Genomic DNA, 21,798 nt, shown 5'->3' with positions numbered 1-21,798 from the left:
ATATGCAGACTGCCTAGAAAGCCTATAAATACACCGGCCCCTTGCCATGGGTAAAGGGAATATACAACTATCCTGATTTTACTATGCTTATTGTAAGTCCATACACTTGACTTAGGCATTGGAGGTTCCCCAGCCTTAACCGGCGCTTCCAATGTCTCCAGTTGTTCTCCGTTAAATTACAAGTACTAAGTGACTTGCTTGCTGTGAAGCAGGTTCGACCAGATTTGAGCATCAACAATACTCATGCCACAAATGTACCAGAATGACCTGATAAGTCTGAGAACCAATCCATCCATCAGATTAGGAGCACTGGCATAATGCCCTGAACCAAGAGTTGGGTTGGTCATTGATCAGGTGGTCCACAGTTTTCAAGACAAACACTCCTCTAAAAACTTAAGCTTTCTTATCCGTCTACATGTTTCTAATATTAGGTACACATGCTGATTGGATCATATTTTATATTTTATTTATGTAAAAACATGCATAAGAGAGTACATCGCATGTGATCCCATCACATAGATATACTTATGCTGGCCCACAGAGGTGTTCATGACAAATCCACTCCATCCATCTATTTTTAAAGACCACAAAAATCAAGTAGATCCAAAACTCAGGCCGGCCACTACAAACGAAAATGTGGGAAATGAAACGTACATCATCCAAAACTTATTGGAGCTTACCATGATGTTTATATGCCATCCAACCCGTTCGTATTGTTAGTACTGCTTACATAAACTGTAGGAACAAATATCATCCTGATACAAAAACTTCACTCGCACAGGCGTTTAATCCCCGTTGTTTCGTGCGGTATCGAACAGATGAGTTTTGGATGTCTAATTTTAGATTCCTTTTCCAATTGTGGTCTTCGAAAACAAATGGACGAGTGGATTTGTCACGGACATCTCTGTGCCCCCACACATCCCCGGCACAGGTATATCAATCCCCTCTCATGTATGGCACGTGTGGGGCATGTACACGATCTTTACTCCAGCAAAGCTCTGCAACGCATTAGTTTTAAATTATTAAATCTTTAAAATTGTTACAAATGGGTCGACTCATTAGAGTCAGCGAGTCACTGACTCAGTCATACAGCTCTTTCTTTTAAACTAAAAAAATTAAAAATTAAAAATTAAAAAGTAAGAATCGAAGAGCCAAGTTCATCTCTGAAAGCTAGTTTCATCTTGTTTTAAGTATTTTTATTCATGTACATTTTTTCAAAAATATTTAAATGCATTGAATATTGTAAGTTTAATTGTAAAAAATATAGAGTCGAATCTTCCAGTCGACCCAATCTTATTAGAAATCGAATCGAGTTGAATTTTCAAGTTTTTGAACTATGGTCACCCTGACTCGACTTAGAGCTGAATGAGTCAATCGGGTCACCGGATCTTTTAACCCTGTGAGTGAGGGCCCAGGTTTGGCTCATTGGGTTTTGGAGCCCGGGTTTATTGTAGAGGCTGGTGGGCTGAGTATGAGCCTGATTTCGAAGCAAACTGCAAAACGATCTAGCATGGGCCGTGCTGGAGCAGGCTTGTATACAAAATCAAAGGCCCAGTTAAGTGATGCAGTGGCCCTGGCCCTAACACTTAGGCCAGCCTAATGATCGGGTTCGGTCATGCTAATCTTGGTACATACGTCTTAGAAAGAATGAATGGTAGGTCTTGCTCACCAACATGTATATAGATTTTTATTTTTTGAATATGGTTTATTATCATGCAAGATTCTCTATATCTGGGCCATGTTTGATGATCCAAACTGTTATGGGAAAATTTGGGCCAACCTCGGAAGGAATGGACTTAGCTCAGCCGGTTGAGTGGACACTCCTAGGCAGGCCGGGCGACTGAGGCCGATAAGCTGAACCTCGGCTCGTTGGTGACAGCTCATCTAACTTGGTCAAGTAGTAACCAAAGTTGAGCCTCTAAGTTCTTTCGTAAAGCTTTCACATCAACTAGGAACCCGGAAGAAGCCATTACACATCTCCACCGTCAGCTCCGACCCGATCCTTGCCAACCAATGGTCAGGTTTGACCTGTGTACGGGTTCATACCATTAGAAAACGGACCCATAGAGATGAAGCCTATGACCCTGATCTCTGGGTAACTACCAACATCATCGCATGCGCATGTCTCACCTAATGATAGAGATCGTGTCGAGATTGTCGGACACCTTCTATACAACTAAAAGGTATAAGTAGGAGATTCATCTACAGGAACAGGTACGCAAGATTTGGCACCCTAAGCTCCATCTACACTACTCTTGCTCTTGCTCGGGTGGTAGACTCTTGGGAGTTTCAACTCTCGGTCAAGGGTTCGAGTACCCATAGGTGGTGAAATTCCACCAGCGTGAGTGTGTGGGGTGTGTGTGCCTGTGTTTAAGAAAAAAAAAAAAAACAAAAAAGCTCCATTTACACTACTTACACCCAGATTTCTAGCCTGACTTTAGCATCGGAGGGTCTCTGCTCTAGCCAGGGTCTCCTTTGTCCTTCTCCTGTGTAGGCTAATAGGGCTCAGCTCGAGAGCTCGAAGCTTGGTGAGGGTAAACTAGATTCTAGCATCAACACAAACCATTCATTTGGTGGACTACCACACGGACGGAGAAAGTTACTGATGGATGATTAAAAGAAAGAATACAGCAAGGTCCACGTTCAATGGAAGAATGGTCTAATGCCAAAGGGTTAGTATCTTCCACCATTGGATATTTTGGGGAAATCCCCATATGTAGCGGACCCCATCATATAAATTGCTTGGATGACCGAATATGGATCACCCTTTTCAGGAATCTCTTACTGAAAATGTTTTGCAGATCTCATTCATTGAGCACCTCATTGGTGTTGAACGTAGATCAACCGGTCAGATTTTATTTTATTTTTCAATTCGGTATTTCGTTACAGCACAAATGAACATTGATTTGGACCGTTGAAATGGTGATCCCTACATAGCTGGGCATCGAACCGAGTCGGATTGGATTTGGTCCAACTCGGTTGGGTCCCAAAACTGACTAGACTGATCTGAACCCGTTCCAATTGGAGGCCGAGTCCAGAACACCTTACCCGAACAGATTCATTACGTGCTTGGCTTGACCCGAATTGAGTCCGACTCGGTCAAGGAAACCGAGTCGGATCGGATTGGGTAAGGATAGAATTTTTCAACGGTGAAAATCATTATCCTCGTTGCTATTCTTGGTGTGGTCCATTTGAGTTTTAGATATGATTCATTTTTTCTCCAAATGCTTTAAAATGATCACAAAAAATGGATAAACGGTATGGATATAATAAATACATCATTGTGGGGCCCATGTAATATGGATCTCATTTGATCCGTTCGTACAACTCGGAGCTCGAGATTACAGCTAGGCTGCTCGACGTGCACGACACGCTAAGCAGGAATGCGGATTTCCTGTGGAAGCCTTTCACAAAAAGTTCTTGTGCTGGGATCGTAGGTGGGGTCCACCGTGATGTTTTTCAGGAATCCACTCCGTACATCCGTTTTATGAGATCATTTTAGAACATGCGACCAAAAGTGACCAGGATTCAAGACTTAAGTTAGCCGTATTAAAGGAAAAGGTGGTTAGGTAAATTAATTTCTACCGTTGAAACCTCCCGGGGTTCGACGGTGATGTTTACATTACATCCATACCATTAATAACGTCATTCCTACTGGGATGAACTGAAAAAACAAATATTAGCATGATTCAAAACGTCTGTGGCCCCACGAATATTTCAACTGTAGACGTTCAATTATCACCTTTTCGGCCCACTTGCACATTGGATACGGTTCATTTTTAGCCTCATGTACTAAAATGAACTCACAAAACGTATGGACGGGAAGGATTTAGTACAAACATCACAGTGGGTCCCACATGGGTTCCCAGCATAGGAACTTCCTTTTGCAAGAAATCTGCGTTGTCTTTGCACGACACGTACATACAGCTACAGCTAGCTATGGAAGCGGATTGCGTACTGAGTAAACCCTGTGGGCCCTACTGTCATTCATGCATTTCATCCGCTCCGTCTATCCATTTTACTAGATAATTTTTAGAGTTCAGCCCAAAAATGAAAGATATCAAAAACTCAAGAGGAACACACCATATGAAAAAGTGTGAATTGAACATCTACCATTGAAAAGTTCTTGAGGGCCATAGAAGTTTTAAATCAACCTTATATTTGTTTTTTCCCTTCATCCATGTCTTTATGATCTTATTGACTGGTTGGATGACAAATGAACACCACAGTGGGCCTTAGGAATGTTTCAATGGTGGAAATCAATACTTCCACTGTTTCGTGTGGTATGGTCCACTTGAGCTTTTGATATATTTAAATTTTTGTCTCAACCCCTAAAATGATCTGGAAAAACAGATGGACAGCGTGGATAAACTACATGCATTCACGGTAGGCCCAACAAAGTTTACTCAATACAATAGAGCGTACTGAGTAACCAATTCGATTCCATCTAGCCATATAGCGTTGTGTGGTACACCGACGAATTGTCATATTATATTGAGTAAACTCAGGTGGGGCCCACCCTAAATGCATGTGATTTATCCACGTTGTCCATTCATTTTTTTATATCATTTTAGTGGTTGAACCTAAAATTGATGCATATCTAAAGCCTTAAAATGAGCTCGGTAAATGGATGGATGGTTTAGATATAAAACATACCTCGTGTATATCTCTCTCCAGTAGAGAAATCCAACAACTCTCTTTTGGGCTCTCATCCCAAATCGACAAACCACGACTATCTCGCTTCACCTGCTAAGTCACGACGGAAAAAAAACCAACTCGACCTGCTTATATCTGCATGCAATTTCTCTCATCTACTCTCTCTACTCTCTCTTTGGCGAGCAGTGCCCATGAGCTACCCCAGATGGGAGGTGGGGCGATGCCATTAATGACATTTGTTGCGTTTGCTTGACATAATCCATCCAACCTCATTTTAGCCAAAAACTTGTTCTTACCTTCTTCTTCAACAGAAATAGAGAGCTAGAGAGAGAATCACATGTATAAAGAGATAGAGAGGGATAGAGTTGATTGGATTGGGTGGGATTTTTTTGGCGCCGAAGGCGGTAAAAGTGTGTGTGTGTGTGTGTGTGTGTGTGTGTGTGTGTGTGTGTGTGTGTGTGTGTGTGTGTATAACACTAATATATATGGTTCGTATCGGGTCGGTCCGAATCGGATCCAATCGGATCGGGTCGGTTCGGAACAGGGCCTATTCGGATTCGACCTGAAAAGAATTCGGATCTGGATTACGCTATCCGAGCCTGATCGATCCTGACCATCAGTTCTGTTTGAATCGGGTCGGATCGGGTCTCATCGGGCTGGATCCACCGGTTCGCATATGAAATGCCAAGCTCTAATCCCTAGTGTGGATGCAACATAGCCAGAAAATCACAATGGTTGGACTATCCAAGCCAACCAATCAATGACCAACGAACGGACAATTGAAACGAAAATAATCAAAGGTAAGAATTCAATGGGCAAAATCAATCGAAGTGATTTTTGGGCCCTATGCCATCCATAGGAAACAGATTGGCTACGGACCCTGCCACTAGCCAATGGCTAGTGGGGGTGCTCTGTGGGCCCCACCATGATGTATGTGTTTCATCTATGCCGTCCACCCATTCTTGGAGATCATTTTATGGTATGAGCCCAAAAACGAGCTTGATCAAATCTCAAGTGGCCCGCATAGTGTTGATTGAATGCTCAACATTAAAAAATTGGATGTTTAATAAGTGAGGGTGTTTGTTAACTCTTAAAATTAACACTTAACATGAATTGAGAAAATGCCCTTATCAAGAGTTGTTTTTTAGCATTGAAATCGAAATGCGCTAAGTGATTTTTCACAACATTTCATTGAATTCTTTCCGCGATAAGAGTCGGGCTTAACGGTGAATGTGAAATGCCCTCCATAAAATTTTCTATTAAAAAAATTTTTGCTTTCAAAATTACCCATTTTCAAGTTAATACAAATTTTTTAAAATTGTTTGTTAAACGGAAACTAACTTTTAACATGTGAAACTTATGCCCCACCATGATTTTTGTCTTTGATCTACACGATCTATCAACTTTTCCAGATCATTCTAGAGCATGAGCCCAAAAATAAGGTACATGTAAAACTCAAGTGGGCCACGCCACAAAAACCAATGAAAATTGAATAAAACTCAAGTTGATCATTAAAAACCTTTCGGGGCCCATAAAAGTTTTGGATCATGTTGATCTTTGATTTTTCCCTTCATCTGGCCTGTATGAACTAATTAATAGATTGTATGTCAAATAAACAGTACAGTGGGCCTTTGGAGAATTTTACTGGTGGATATCCAATTACTATTGTTTTCCTATGGTGTGGTCCACCTGAGATTTATATCCCTCTCAATTTTTTGTGTGAATCCTAAAATGATTAGTAAAAATGGATGAACAGAATGGACAAAACACATACATCGTGATGGGCCCACAGGGCACCGACCACCAGCCACGGGGTTGGTGGCAACCACGGGGTTACTGGCAGGGGGAGTGGATACTTGTCTTGGGAAGAGGAGCGCCTATGCTCCTCGAGCTCCCGAGTCGTGCAAACGGCTCAAAGAAGATCAAAGTTACATGGGCCCACAATGTTGTATTTATTATATCTATTTTTTGATATCATTTTAGGGCATTACGTAAAAAATGAATCATATCCAAAGCTCAAATGGACCTCACCAAAAATAACAGCGGCATAATGACTTTCACTGTTAAAAAATTTGTAGGGCCCACCATAATGTTTATTTCCCACCATAATGTTTATTTTCCATCCAATCTATTCATAAGGTCACAAATATAAAACAAATTTCATATTTATCTGAAACTTCTGCGACCACCAAAAGAATTTCAATGGTAGACCTTCAATCCCCCACTGCTTTTTGCAGTGTGGTACACTTGATCTTTAGATCTGTCCTATTTTTCGACTCGAGCCTTAAAACGAGCTCGAAAATGGATGGATAGTTTGGATATAACACATACTTGATGATGTCACCCACAGAACTTGCTGACGTTGATACACCAGCTACATATCTGGGGTGTGGTACACCAGCCAATCCGCTTCCGTCGAGATGGGAAATCGCGGCTGAAGTGACGTCACCAAGTTATGTGGACCCACCATGATATATATGTTGTATCACACGGTCCATCCATTTGGTGATATAAATTTAGGGTATAAGCCAAATAACAAGTCAGATCCAAAACTCAAGTAGACCCCACAGCAGAAACAGTAGAGAGAGAGTCGTCCACCGTTAAAAATTTCTAAGGGCCACGGAAGTTTTCGATCAAGCTGAAGTCTGTGTTTTAACTTCTTTCATGTCTGTCTTAACTTATGAACACGTTGGATCTCAGATAAACATCATAGTAGACCTCAGGAAGGTTTCAATGGTGGGCGTCACTCTTTCTCCTGTTTTCTATGGTGGGGTCCACTCCAGATTTGGATCTGACTCATTCTTTGTCTCATGCACTAAAATGATATCTCCAATTGGATGGATGGTGTGGATATAACACATACATTATGGTGGTCCCTCAGAACTTGGTGACTTCACTTCAGTCTGGCTACTCAACCATGATCCGCCTCCTCCTGTGAAAGCCTAAAGATCATGGGGCACTGCAATGTTTGTTAGAAAGCTGGTCAGTCCATCCATTTTTCGAGCTCATTTTATGACATGTGATCAAAAATAAGATGTATCCAAAACTTGAATGGCCACACGATAGGAAATAGTGGAGATTTTGTGACGACCATTGAATTATTTATATGGTCTAAAAAGTTTTGTATCGGTTTAAGTTTCCGATGTTTTCGCTTCATTTCAGTCAAAATGACCTTATAAACCGTTTGGATGGAATCTAAACATCAATGTGGAGTCCAAGAAGGTTTCGACGGTAGGCATTCCTTTCCCACTTTTTCATCTTGTATGGCCTACTTGAGTTTTGGATACTCCTCATTTTGGTCTAATGTCCTAAAATGAGCTCAAAAAATGGATGGACGTGTTGGATTTCTCACAAACATCACAGTGGGCCCACCCAACATCCTTGCCCTCGAACTTTATGTGAAAGGCTTTCCTTAGGAAATCCACATCCGTCTATATATATTTGGGATTCATCGCTAAACTTCTCGCATAATTCCCTACGACGGAAACATAAGTGGGGCCCACCTTCATGTTTATGAGAAATCCACCCTGCCATCAATTTTGTGAATTTATTTTAGGACATGGGACCGAAATTGAGGTGAATCCAATAATCAAGTGGGCCCAAAGCATGAGGATTGAATGTCCTGATTTGAAATATTCGTGGGGCAACATAAGGAATTTATCTATTTTTTTTTTATGAATAATGATATTTTAATTTTTTCTTAATTACTTTAGTTTACTTGAATTAAATAGAATACTTTTATTTTCATTTAATAAAAAATAATTTCTTTATAATGCAAACCATTTCCAAACAAGAGATAGGGACAAATGTGTCAAATTAACATATTTCGGTCATTTCAGATGTTTGGTAACAAACAAGTTGTTTCAAATTCGGTACTTAATTTTCAGACTTCCACCATAATTACGAAGCAAGTTTTTTGACTTCAGATTTCAGATTTCATATTCAGACTTCATATTTCAAATTTAAGCTTTAGACTTTAGATTTAGCAAACGAGGCCTGAGTCTGTTTGATTGATCAAATCCATCTTGATTGAGCCATTTTTTTTATAGCCGTTGGGACTCATGGATAGGATTATTATGATTGTCTAACATAAGTGATTCTTTAGAATCAAAAGCAATCTATGATGGGAGCAATCAAATAGATAGATGGCATTGTTGGTTAGACCTTTTTTGTTCATGCTAGCCCATGAATTTTTTTGTTGAACTTTATGGACAGTCAAGATCAATCGAATAAATTGTTTAAGTTTCCCAAGCAACTAGGAGAACTAAACTTACAATTATGTGAGAGATCTTACCCTTGAGCATCTCTCTTTGAGTGTGGGTATAGTCCTTTCGATTGAAGGCATAACAAATTCCAGTGGCTTCTCAGTAGTTCCATTATAATTTTTATGTTAGATCTACACCTTCCGCAAAAATTTTCAGATAATTTTATAACGAGATCCTCAAAATGAGGTACATCCAAAGCTCAACTGGATCACACCACAAAAAGTAATGAGGATTGAACAAACTAGTGTTGAAACCTTCCTAGGGCCAACTGTGAGACTCATTCTCCATATGAGCTGTTCATAAGATCACACCTAACTAGATGAAGTTAAAATACAAATATCAGCTTGATCAAAGCCTTCTGTGACCCAATAAATAAATTTTCACCGGTAGCATCAATGCCTACTGTCTTTAGTGTAGTCCACTTTAGCTTTGGATTTCCATTGCTCTTTCGTTCGTATCTTAAAATGATCTGAAAAAATAAAAATAAAAATTGGATGGACTGTGAATCTAATAAATACATTCTCTTGGGCCCATGTAAATTTCACACCGTTGCTTGCTATGTAGTGTGGGGGAGCAGATTAGATAAGACACAACCTCACGCAAGAGGGTGCTGCCCTCACCATGGAGCCCACCCTGATGTGTCTATTCTTATCTATTATGTTCATCCGTTTTTACATATAATTTTAGAGCATTATACTATAAATTAAGAAGATCCAATTATCAAGTAGACCATACTGGTGGGTCCAAATCAAACCCCTCATGGCCAGCATGGAAGTCTCTATATCTCCTACTCCCTTAGAGAGGCTAACGCAGTTGCAGATGGGCTGGCTCACAGGGGTAGTAGCTGCCAGACCCACCGTTGTTTTCAGTCCACGTCGGAACTTTCTGCCCTCAACAGAGGCTTTCTTTTCCCAGATAAAGTAGGCTTGGGCTATTTGGTAGAAGGTTCTGTTGTTACCTCATCTTGCTTTGTGAGCTGCTTCTCCTCTTTTTTGCTGGCAGGCCCAGCCATACAGTGTACAGCTCTTCTTTGCAATATATATGAATAGATGGTTCTTTAAATAATCTTTAAAAAAAAAAAAAAAAAAAAAAAAAAGAGTGTGGACCATACTCTAGGAAACGGTGGTGATTGAACACCCTATCATTAAAAACTTCCTAGGGTTCACTTTAATGTCTTTGCGGTTTTTACTTTTGATCCAATATGTTGATAAGTTACTTTTGAACCAATCGGTTGATAAGTTCACATAAGCCTGGATGTAGAGAAAAAACAAATATCAGCTTGTTTCAGAACTTTTGTGATCCATTAATGTTCAATCACCCCTTTTCTTATGATACGGTCCATCTAATAATTGGAGCTTCTTCATTTTTTGCATAATGCCCTAAAATAAGAAAAAAAGATCGATGAGATGGATACCCAATATACATGTCAGGGTGGGTACCATGATAAGGGCGGCACTGACTTGCGTGTGCCCGAGTCTCACCAAATCCGCTCTGGTGGTGCAGCACATTCCATGGGCAGAGAAGGAAACCGTAAGGGTCTGTTTGGGCAGTGGGATTAGAAGGGATTTGGTGGGATGGGATTCAAAACAACATAATTATTACCCATGGCAGGGATTGTCCCCTAATACCATGGGATAAAATTAATGCCATGCTTTGTTGATAATACGGTGGTATAGTGAATGAATATACCCACCATCATTTGAAATTATTGAGAATAATACACGTGTTATATCTAAACCGTTCATTTGTTTTGTAACCTCATTTTATGGCATGGGCCTAAAAATGAGGTAGATCTAAAACTTATGTGGCCCTAAAGAAGTTTTCAACAGTAAGTATTCAATCCCTGTTGCTTTCTATGGTGGGGTCCAATTGAGCTTTAGATTTACCTGATTTTTTGGCCCATGCTTTAAAATAATCTCGATAAATGGGTGGACGGTGTGGACATAGCCCACACATCATGGTGGGACCTACACAACTTGCTAAACATTGAGTGAAAATGGCACGGAACCCAATGCAATTCCATTTAATGTAATTCGAAGCTTTCCCATTCTTCCCAAACATGGAGCGGAATTGGCACAGGATCAGGTGAATCCCATCCCACCTAATCCCTTCTAATCCCACTGCCCAAACAGACCCTAAGTGTACTTCCTTGGCCCATCATGATGTATGTATTAGATCCACACCGTCCATTCATTTTTTTTTCATACCATTTTATGAAATAGGAAAAAATATCGAGGCAAATCCAAGGCTCAAGTGGGCCAGGCCACACTACAAAAACACTAGGAACTTGACAAATACTATTGAAAATTTCTTGGGTGCACCTAAGGCTATGATCAAGATAAGATAATATTTGTCTTTTCCATTATACGTACATCCGGCAGATAAACCTTACAGTGGACTCTAAGAAGTTTTCAACTGTAGTAATTTAATCCCCGCTGCTTTATGTGGTGAGGTCCACTTGAGATTTGGATGTACTTCATTTTTGGCTCGTGTTGTTAGAATGATCCGTAAAAATTGATGGATCCCGTTGATCTAAAACATTTAAAAAAAAATAATAATAAATTAAACAATTCATTGATGCGGGAAAAGATTACACGTCTAGGCTATTCGGGCAGGACCAGAGATAAAACGCCAGCCTATCATATCCCATACAAGTCATATTATGTAGCACGTAATCTATTTGGGAGAGCGAAATCCGCCTATCTTAGTCATCCGCGACCACGTGGACTAGTGAGAACCGATGGTACTGAATTTTTTTCCATGCCTGCAACATAGACTATCGGCATCTGTGTTGAAGGCGAAGGGAATTCAAACTTCTGTGGCCCCACCATTGGTAAACACTGTCCATCCATTGCCGATCCCACCAGCTCACATGTTTATTTTTCTCCCGTCCCTCCCCCCCCCCCAATCGGTTGCATACTACACAGCATAACTTTTAATCGTACGGAACTTATGTCGCCCTACCATCATTTATGTATTAGATCCACACTGTTCATCCGTTTGTCCATATCATTTTAGAGCACGAGCCTAAAAACAAAACACAGAGAAAGTTCAAATGGACTACACCACAGAAACCAGTGGAGAGTAAACAAGCTGCCGTTGAAACCTTCTTAGGGAGGTTTATTTGCCATCTAAAATGTTCATAATGTCACGTGGATATAGATGAAGGGACGGCACAAATATCAGCTTGATGGTATCCTTATGTAACCTTGAGAATTTTTCAACAGTTCAAATGGACATTGAGCTCCTCAATTGCATTTTGAGAGCTCATTTCCACCCATTTTCTTTTTCCCTCCACAGACATGGAGTGCATCAGCCAAATCATCAACATAATATCTAGATGGTGGGATCCAATCGCTCGTCCCATCATTGAGCTTGAAGACAGCTTCAGCTCCCTAGAGGAAGCTATTGAAGAATTGAAATGCGTGAGGAATGACGTGAAGACAAGGGTGGATGTCGCTGAGCGGGAGCTGCTCAAATGCAAGGACGAGGTTCAATTTTGGCTGAAAAAGGTAGAAGAAGCCGAAGGAGAAGTGAATGCAAAGGAAGAAACTTTCAAGCAAATGATGAGGTGTCTTTGGAATTGCCATCCAAATTGTTGGTCGGCCTACAGGCTTGGCAAGTGGGTGGAGAAGAAGCTGAAGGATGTAGCTGTGCTGAAGAGCAAAGGTGATTCCTTCAAAGAGGTGGCGAACAAGCAACTTCCCGATGCTGTTGAAGAGAAGCCTCTTACATTAGCTGTGGGCAGGGACTTGGTGTTGGAGAAGGTTCTAAACTGGATTGGCCAAGGCAAAGTGGGAGTTATTGGAATATATGGAATGGGGGGTGTGGGGAAAACAACACTCCTGAATGATATCAATAACCGATTCCTTAAAAGAAATGATGATTTCTATGTTGTGATATGGGTGGTGGTGTCTAAAGAATTAAATGTGGGAAAGATTCAGATGGATATTGGCAAGCGATTGGGCTTGTCTTGGCAAGAGAATGGAAGCAACAACCAGACACGGGCTCATGACATTCGCAAGATCTTGAGCAATAAGAAATTCATGCTGTTGTTGGATGATATTTGGGAATCGTTGGATCTAGAGATGGTCGGAATTCCTCATCCAAGCAGCCAAAGCATGAGCAAGGTCGTTTTCACTACACGATTTGAGTACGTCTGTGGACCCATGGCTGTGGACAAGAAGATAAAAGTAGACTGTCTCCCTGAGAAAGAAGCAATGGATCTAATGTTGGTGAAGAGGCCATGAAATACCATCCAGAGATACCGATCCTTGCCAAGAGCGTTGCTAAAGAGTGCAAGGGTCTGCCCCTTGCGCTCATCACCATTGGGCGGGCCATGGCATATAAGAAGACACCCCAGGAATGGAAGCATGCAATATCAGTTCTGAGCACAAGCAAGCCACCATCGGAGATATCAGGTATGAATGATGAAATGCTTTTGCGCTTGAAATTCAGTTATGATAATCTCGGTGCTGACACGATTAAATCGTGTTTCCTGTACTGCGCACTGTTTCCGGAGGACTACTCCATTAGCAAAGAACAACTTACAGATTACTGGATAGGCGAAGGATTCTTAGATGGGTGGGATGATGATATTGATGAAGCCCATAACAAGGGACATGATATCATTGGAAGATTAAAGGCTGCATGCTTGTTGGAGAGTGGTTCTGATGAAAAAACAGAGGTAAAGTTGCATGACGTGATTCGTGATCTGGCCTTATGGATAGCTTCAGAGTGCGGGAAGAAGAAGAATAGGTTTTTGGTGAGAGCAGGCGTGGGACTGACGCATGCACCGGTGGTTGAGAGCTGGAAGGAGGCCGAGAGGATATCTCTAATGAATAATAGAATAAAAGAAGTAACAGAGACACCTCAATGCCCCAACCTCTTAACCTTGATGCTCCAAGGGAATTGGAATTTTACAAAGTTCCATACTGATTTTTTTCAGTTCATGCCTCTTCTTAGGGTCTTGGATCTGTCAATGGCATCGATAGAAGAGGTTCCTGCAGCGATCGGTAACTTGGCAGAACTACGGTATCTCAATCTATCAGCGATGCGGATCAGATCATTGCCTGAAGAGATAGGAAATCTCGTAAAGCTGAAGCACTTGGACTTGGATAATACAGTTTTTTTGGTCAGAATTCCTCAAGGGGCAATCTCCAGGCTTTCTGAGTTAAGAGTGATGAAGCTATTTTATAGTTATTCAGAGTGGGAAGAAGGGAGTGAGGGATTAAATATGAGTGAGTTGGAAGGCTTGGAACGTTTAATCCATCTTGGAATCACCGTATCATCCATGCATGCTCTTGAAAGGTTGCTCTGCTCAAGCAAGCTGCGGAACGTGGCTCGGTATCTAATTCTGCACATTTGTGAGGATCTGACTATCTCCAATAAACTATCATCCCTTTTTACTGCAATGAAAAGTCTTCAACGGCTTGCTTTTAACGGCTGCGATGGGTTGGTGGAGGTGACAATTAGTGCGGATGCGAAGAAGGATGACGATTATCCTGTTTCGAGCCTAGAATGGCTCGAACTTTGTGATCTCCCCCACTTAAATTGCATTCGGGTGGGCCGCGGATGCTTCTGAAACCTTCGCATCATATCAATTAGGTGGTGTGACAAGTTGAAGAAAATTTATGGTTTACTACAACTTGAAAGTCTTGAAATAATTGATATAAAGGGTTGCAATGAGCTAGAAGAAGTAATAGGTAGGGTCATTCCTGATGATGAAGTTGGAGATATAGGGCTAATGCAACTCAAACGTATAACACTCCGTGACCTTCCAGAACTAACGAGCATCTGTAGCTATGCACTGCATTTTCCTTCCTTGGAGGAAATCTACGTCATTAATTGCCCAAAGTTGAAAAAGCTCCCTCTTTCTCTCCATAGCGCACACAATTCTCTAAGGAAGATAAGTGGTAGGAAAGAATGGTGGGATAATTTAGAGTGGAAAGAAGATGGCATCAAGTCCTATTTTCTTCCTTTTTATCATGAAAGGAATTATTGAGTGTCATTGTCAAGGTAGAAATACTTTTTAACAGTTATTTCATAGGATGTTAGAGTAATTTTAGAAAGGAGTCTGAATTTTTCTTAGATTAAGTGTGCTATGTATTTTTATGTTTAATATGTAATTAATATGTGTGCCATTGTACCACATGATATTATATTAATTTCTTATGTTGGCGATTCTACGCATGAGGTGTATTAAAACTCTTGAGCATTGTTTACGTCTCCGTACAAGTGAGCTAATTTACATGCTACCACATATACCAGCGCAAAGAGCCCTTTTTTGTGTTGTCCCACCGTAGTAAAGAACGAGTTACTGTGCATTTTATTCCAAGTATGCATTTACTCTGAGTACCACTTGATGAGTGGACTGGCCTGATTCTTATGTTAGGTATGTTGGGGCCAATTAGCTGGATAGGTTGGATGTCATACTCTCACAACACGAGGGCAACATGCAGGATATTGGTGTCGAACTAGTTATGTTAGATCTACTTAATTAAAAATGCTTTATTTGTGAAATTGAAGCAAGGAAAGATGTGATGAAGTTGATCACCATCTTTCTTGATCAATAAACACCTTGAATTCACAAAGTAATCTTAAATCCACAAGAGAATTTTTTGAAATCTATGAGAGAAATAATATAAATATCAAAATTTTAATTAATATATTATTCCAAAATAAATAAATTTAGCATGATTAAATAACATAAACAAATCCTAAAACATAATTAAAAGAGTACTAATTAAATAAGGAAACAAATTTTGAAAATCATAGAAATTTTTGTCGTTCGTCGATCTGTCATTGACTCAAAAGTTGATCAGTCGAACGGGCTAAAAAATGTTCAAAGACTAAAACTAAAAATTTTATGAATTTCGAACTATCGAACTGATTGGTCATCCGGTTGAATAGGGCCTTTAACCTGTCAACGAGATTTGTTGACCTATCGAAACTAACAGAAATTGTCCAGCAATCAACCTGGAGTTTCTGGCGGAATTTTGACATGTCAACCCGATTGGTCGATTGGTCAAATTACGCTGAATTTTGTCAATTTTTCTTTGGGCTTCTTCCGGTCCATGTGTATTAGGAACGTGCTTAATCCCCACCCTACATAAACAATAAAATATGCTAAAAAAACAGTAGATTTATTTATTTATTTATTTATTTTACACATGCACCCGCCACACACACGCACGCCGCCCATGGGTTTCGAACGCAGATTCATGCATATAGAGAAAGGAAGGATTAACAAGATGCAGCAAGAGGAGTCGTAGAGCAATTGTGCAAGTGGAGTTATTTGATACTCTAGCAGAGTATTACCATATGCATGCATCTATAACTTGTACACAGCATATATAAGCTTTGATCAGCCCATATGTCGTGTGCACTAAAACTTATGCCACATATGTGCCAGCATGGCACAATAGATCCAAGATCCAACCCATCCATCGGAGGGGCACCACTATATTGATCCTTAGACCAAGAGATAGGTCGTCCCACTGGTCAGGTGATCCACAGTTTTCAAGACAAACGTGCACCTCTGGAAAAATTGGCTGAAGCTTTCTAACTCATCCACAATTTTCAAATATTGGACCCACATGCTGATTAGACTAGATTTTATTTTTGGAAAAATATAAGGTCTGACCAACCCGAGGGATGGATTAGTTCTAGCGCCTATGTGCCATGCTGGCACATGTGGAGCATGTGCACAAGCTTTATTATATACACGTGTGCATTTGATGGATAGACTCAATACAAATCAGCTGGACTGAGTCACTTACCCCGTCATACAACTCTTGTTTTCAAACTAAAGACATGAAAAAAAATAAAAATGAAGAGCCAATCTTATCTCTCAAAGCTAGTTATGTTTTATTTTGGATATTTTTATCAATTTAACTTTATTCAAAAATATTTAAATGTATTAAATATTATAAGTTTAATTGTAATAATAATAATGATGGAATAAGACAACTGCAGACTCATCCAGTCTTCCTTGCCCAACCTGACTAGAAATTGAGTCTGAGTTGGGCTTTCGAGTTTTTGAACTATAGTCACTCCCTACTCAACTTAGGGCTGAATGAGTCAATCAGAGTCACGAATCTTTTAGCTGGGTCAGTGGGGGTTCAGGTTTGGCCCATTGGGTTTCGGAGCTGGGGTTTATATTAGAGGTAGGTGGGCCAGGTATGGGCCTGATTTTGAAGCAAATTGGTAAAAGATCCCGTCTATTGAGGCCATGTTGGAGCAGGCTTGTCCCTAAATTCAGAGGCCCGTTAAGTGATGGGCTGGGCCTGGCCCTAAAACTTAGGCCCGATTAATAATGGTATAGGGTCACACTCCTGATGCATCCATATCTTAGAAAGAAGGAATAGTAGGTCTTGCTCAGTAACATGTATATAGATTTTTACTTTTATCTTTTGAATATGATTTATTCTACACAAGATTCTTTACATCTGGAAATCATGTTTTGATTATCCAAACCATTCCTTTAGTGGGCTGCGACACGGATGGAGAAAGTTCCTATATAATGGATGATTAAGAGAAAAAATATATATATATATATATATATATATATATATATATATATATATATATATATATATATATATATATAGAAAGACCCATATCAATGGAAGAAAGGTCTAATGCTGGAGTTTTAGGATCTTCCATTATGGGATATCTTAGGGTACCCTCATCTGTAATGGACCTGATGCAGAGCAGCAGCAGCTGCTGCATTAAATGGGAGGCTAACTGTTATTTCAATGCACAAAAATTATTAACCATAAATAAAGATGTATAAATATTAACAGAGATTAATGACAGATTATGAGATCAGAAATACACAGAATATAATAGAAGAAAAGCTCATGTATCAAAGAACGAATGAAATGATAAGAAGATAATGTCAACGAACTCAGTAGAAGCATGGATCTATATCGCTTTCCTGAAAATTTTTCGCATCCAGTTGATGACATAGATGACCGATTCAGATCTCCTGCCAAAAAAAAAAAAAAAAACTTTTGGGAAACAACTACCAATCAACTAGGAACGGCCGTCTCAAACACCAAGTGATTGATGCTCACAGTACATTCACTTTTTTTTTTTTTTTAATCTAAAAGAGAAAAACATTGGAGAATTTTTAAAGAAAAAAGAGAAAGACCTCTTTTGAAAAAGATAATAGAGCGGCTAATGGTCTGCTAAGTTTTTTTCTCGAAAATACTATATATAGTAATCATATGTATCATGTGGCGGACACCTGACGCTAAGGTGTCAGCCAACATAAACATTAATTTTACAAACAGTTACAAAAATGTTACAAAAAAATGCCGCATATCGTAGCAATGGACTTACCAAAGAAAAGAAAAGAAAAAACAACAGAAAAGAAAAAGAGCTTAGGCATAGGCCGGCGTGTATGGTTCATGGCATAGCATTTTTAAGAGTTCAACATAAACTTTTCATATGCTCCTATATATAAAGGAAAAATAGTTTTCCTATATCTCCAATGCGGGACTATTCCTACCAGCCAAAAGCTAGGAAAGTTCAAGGTACTTTTTGCTTAAACTCTCTCTTATTTTATTTTATTTTTAAAAAAAATCACACCATTAAACCAACACCAATGGCTCTCTCTCTCTCTCTCTCTCTCTCTCTCTCTCTCTCTCTCTCCTTCCAACGGCTCTCTCTTCTATTTCTCCATCTCTATAAATATAGTTTATATGGAAGAGGAAGTCATTAGTACATTTTTCTTTTCTTTTGTGAGATATATTGATCATTGACGTGAGTCTTGTATCGGGGTGAATAAATCCTCAAGTCATATTTAAATTTTAGATTTTTACTCCTAACGATACAAAACTTGTTAATGGCCTTGCAAGGATACATCATATCAACGAAGCCCATGACCAGTTGAGAAGTTAAGGCTAGTGGAAGTTGTAATGCGCATGAAACCTTTTTTCCCAATTGCCTTGGATCTTGGCTGTCAATTAGAATGTCCTTTACTTCGTCCTACTTCAAAAGATGGTGAGGCAGCTTGTAATCAAAATGTCTCATTCCGGTGAACTAGACTGATGTAGAGCGGGTTGCGAACAATTACATGGCCAAGATGGATCAGAAAAGGCCCGGTCGACGACAGAAGTGATCTAGACCATCGAACCTTAAATCAGGCGTATCTTGCAATCCGGAATGAGTTATCTGACGTAAAATATATGATTTTGGGGTAGAACGAGCTACTGAAGCCAACCAACCCCGCTACGCCGGGTTGCGCAGCCCGGAATTGCGAAAAACCCCTGGATTGACGGTCGTTTCCCTATTTTAATTTCGTTTTTACTATAAATAATAAGTTTTAGTTTGATTATAACTCTTCATCCGTTGGGCTTTAGGAGTTGCGCCCAACGTGAAAAGAGCTTAGAATAATTAGGAGAACGGTTTGGTGAAGCCAAATAGGACACTTACTATTTTTGGCCGAAAACCTTGCGCACTAGTAGACATCACGACCGTCTATAAATAGTAAGTTTACTATTTATAGTAAGTCGCGGATTCTAAGAGTTTGAGTTGTAGTTTGATTCTAATTTCTTTTCCATTGCTTGGTAGCCCTATTTAAAGGGTTGTAAACTCATTTTTAATAATCAATTAATCAATTTCGAATTTATTAGAATTTATTTCTGTTTTCTGCTTTCTTTCCTCGTGAATTCGAGAAGTCTCTGTGAGGAGTCCAGAGAAGCTCCGTGGATTCGGAGTAGTTATCCTCATCACGTTCATCCCTGCGTCAATTGATTCGGAGTAGTTATCCTCCTCGGGCTGATGGCAAACAACGAAGGTATGAATCAAAATCCTGTGGACGGTGATCCAGGGATTCGTTATCTTTCGGAAAGAATGGAAGCTTTCCACCGGGAGAGTCAGTTGACCATGCAAGGGCTGTAGGCAACTCTCGACCGTCTTGAGGATGCGCTACTTCCACCCCGAGCCCTAGGCGGTGCTCCACCACCCATGGTTGCTGTACGACACAACCCCGATTTTCGTAGAGCACTACCAGTGGCAAACCGTAGGGCTACACCAGATGATTCAAGTTCTAGCGACGAGGATCTTAATGAGGGTTTTGCTCGACGACCAATCCATGGAGGTGATCATCCAGATCGTGCTGAAAGAGACTATCGAGGTAAGGCTGAACTTCCTAGTTTTAACGGTTTATTACGTATAGAAGATTTTCTCGATTGGCTAGCCGAAGTAGAGAGATATTTTGATTACATGGACGTGCCAGATCATAAAAGGGTAAAATTGGTAGCGTTTAAATTAAAATCTGGTGCTTCTGCATGGTGGGAACAATTACAACTCTCACGAGCCCGCCAGAACAAGGCACCCATCTCATCATGGCCATGGATGAGACGTCTTCTTCGATCACGATTTCTCCCCAGTGATTATGAGCAGATATTATTCCAGCAATATCAAAATTGCAGACAAGGAAATCGAACTGTCACAGATTACACTGAAGAATTTCAACGGTTGGCTACACGAAATGATCTGTCAGAATCTGAGTCACAGAAGGTGGCACGATTTATAGGTGGGTTGCGACCGATAATTCAGGATCGAGTTCAGATGTACCCAGTCGGGACCGTGGATGAAGCAGTTCAATTGGCGGGTAGGGCAGAAACACAACTTGCAAGAGCTCCTGCTCGTCCATATCCTTCAAATCGACCCCCCATGACGGGTCCCACGCAGGATCCAGTGCTGCCACGAGGAAAAGATCCAGTATCTCAACTTCTTATAATCGCAAATCGTGATACGGGGAGCGGCTCATCCAGACCTCAACGTGTAGCACCCACAACAGTAGGTCCGAGTAGGATTCCAAATCCTTATACTCCGCCAAGGTCGAACAATTGTTATCGCTGTGGCCAACCAGGCCACTTATCAAACACTTGTCCTCAACGTCCCGCAGCGCACTTGACTATAAACGAAGGGGGCACTGAAGATGAGGCCGCAGAAGAAGACCATCACTTTGATGAACATGAACAAACCACTGAAGAAATAGCAGGTGGCGATGAAGTGACGGGCGAGGATCGTGGCGAATTTCTAGTTGTGAGGCGATTACTGTATGCCCCACGAAAGGAATTACATCCACAGCGACACAACATATTTCGTACTCGGTGCACCGTCAACGGAAAGGTCTGTGATGTGATCATAGACAGTGGTAGTAGCGAAAACATCGTCTCAAGAGTAATGGTGGACAAGTTGCGGCTACCAACGATAAAACATCCTTCCCCATACTCTATTGGCTGGATAAAAAAGGTGAATGAGACCAAGGTAACTGAACAATGCACTATCTCGTTTTCAATTGGCAAAAATTATAAGGATCAAATACTTTGTGACGTGGTCGATATGGAAGCTTGTCATATGTTACTTGGTCGGCCCTGGCAGTCGGACCGTGATGCGACCCATCGGGGACGAGATAATGTCTACGTATTTGTCAAGGATAGTCGAAAAATAATCCTTGCCCCTATGGCACCAGAGAACCACCCTGAAGCCTCTAAAGTGGAGGGGAGTTCTCTCTTGACCATTCGGGATTTCATGGAGGAATCTAAGGAAACTGGCGAGGTATACGCCGTAGTAGTGAAGGGCGAGGAAGAGGAACCCTTAAACATCCCTCCAAGTTTAAGACTGTTGCTAAACGAATTTAAAGAAGTCTGGCCTGAGGATTTACCTGATGGATTGCCCCCCATGAGGGACATCCAACATCACATAGACCTCGTCCCTGGGGCTAGCTTGCCCAATCGCCCTCATTATCGGATGAGTCCGAAGGAGTGCGAGATACTTCAGGGGCAAGTGGAGGAATTGATCCGTAAGGGTCTCTTGAGAGAGAGCATGAGCCCATGTGCCGTACCAGCATTATTAA

The 21,798-nt window shown here is 40.6% G+C and overlaps 2 protein-coding genes across 2 annotated transcripts; both read left to right on the top strand.

Annotated features, from left to right (window-relative positions):
• The first annotated feature begins 12,223 nt into the window (after positions 1-12,223).
• Positions 12,224-13,171, top strand: LOC131236311 (disease resistance protein RFL1-like). The gene has a single exon (XM_058233421.1). It carries the CDS (start codon positions 12,224-12,226, stop codon positions 13,169-13,171), a length of 948 nt encoding a protein of 315 aa, XP_058089404.1.
• Positions 13,168-14,505, top strand: LOC131236310 (disease resistance protein RPS2-like). Its single transcript, XM_058233420.1, has one exon. It carries the CDS (start codon positions 13,168-13,170, stop codon positions 14,503-14,505), a length of 1,338 nt encoding a protein of 445 aa, XP_058089403.1.
• The last annotated feature ends 7,293 nt before the right edge of the window (positions 14,506-21,798 follow it).

The sequence above is a fragment of the Magnolia sinica genome, unplaced genomic scaffold (genome assembly GCF_029962835.1).
Source record: "Magnolia sinica isolate HGM2019 unplaced genomic scaffold, MsV1 ctg359, whole genome shotgun sequence".
NCBI lineage: Eukaryota > Viridiplantae > Streptophyta > Magnoliopsida > Magnoliales > Magnoliaceae > Magnolia > Magnolia sinica.
The sequence above is the reverse complement of the archived record's forward strand: the minus strand, read 5'-3'. Positions and strand labels throughout refer to the sequence as shown.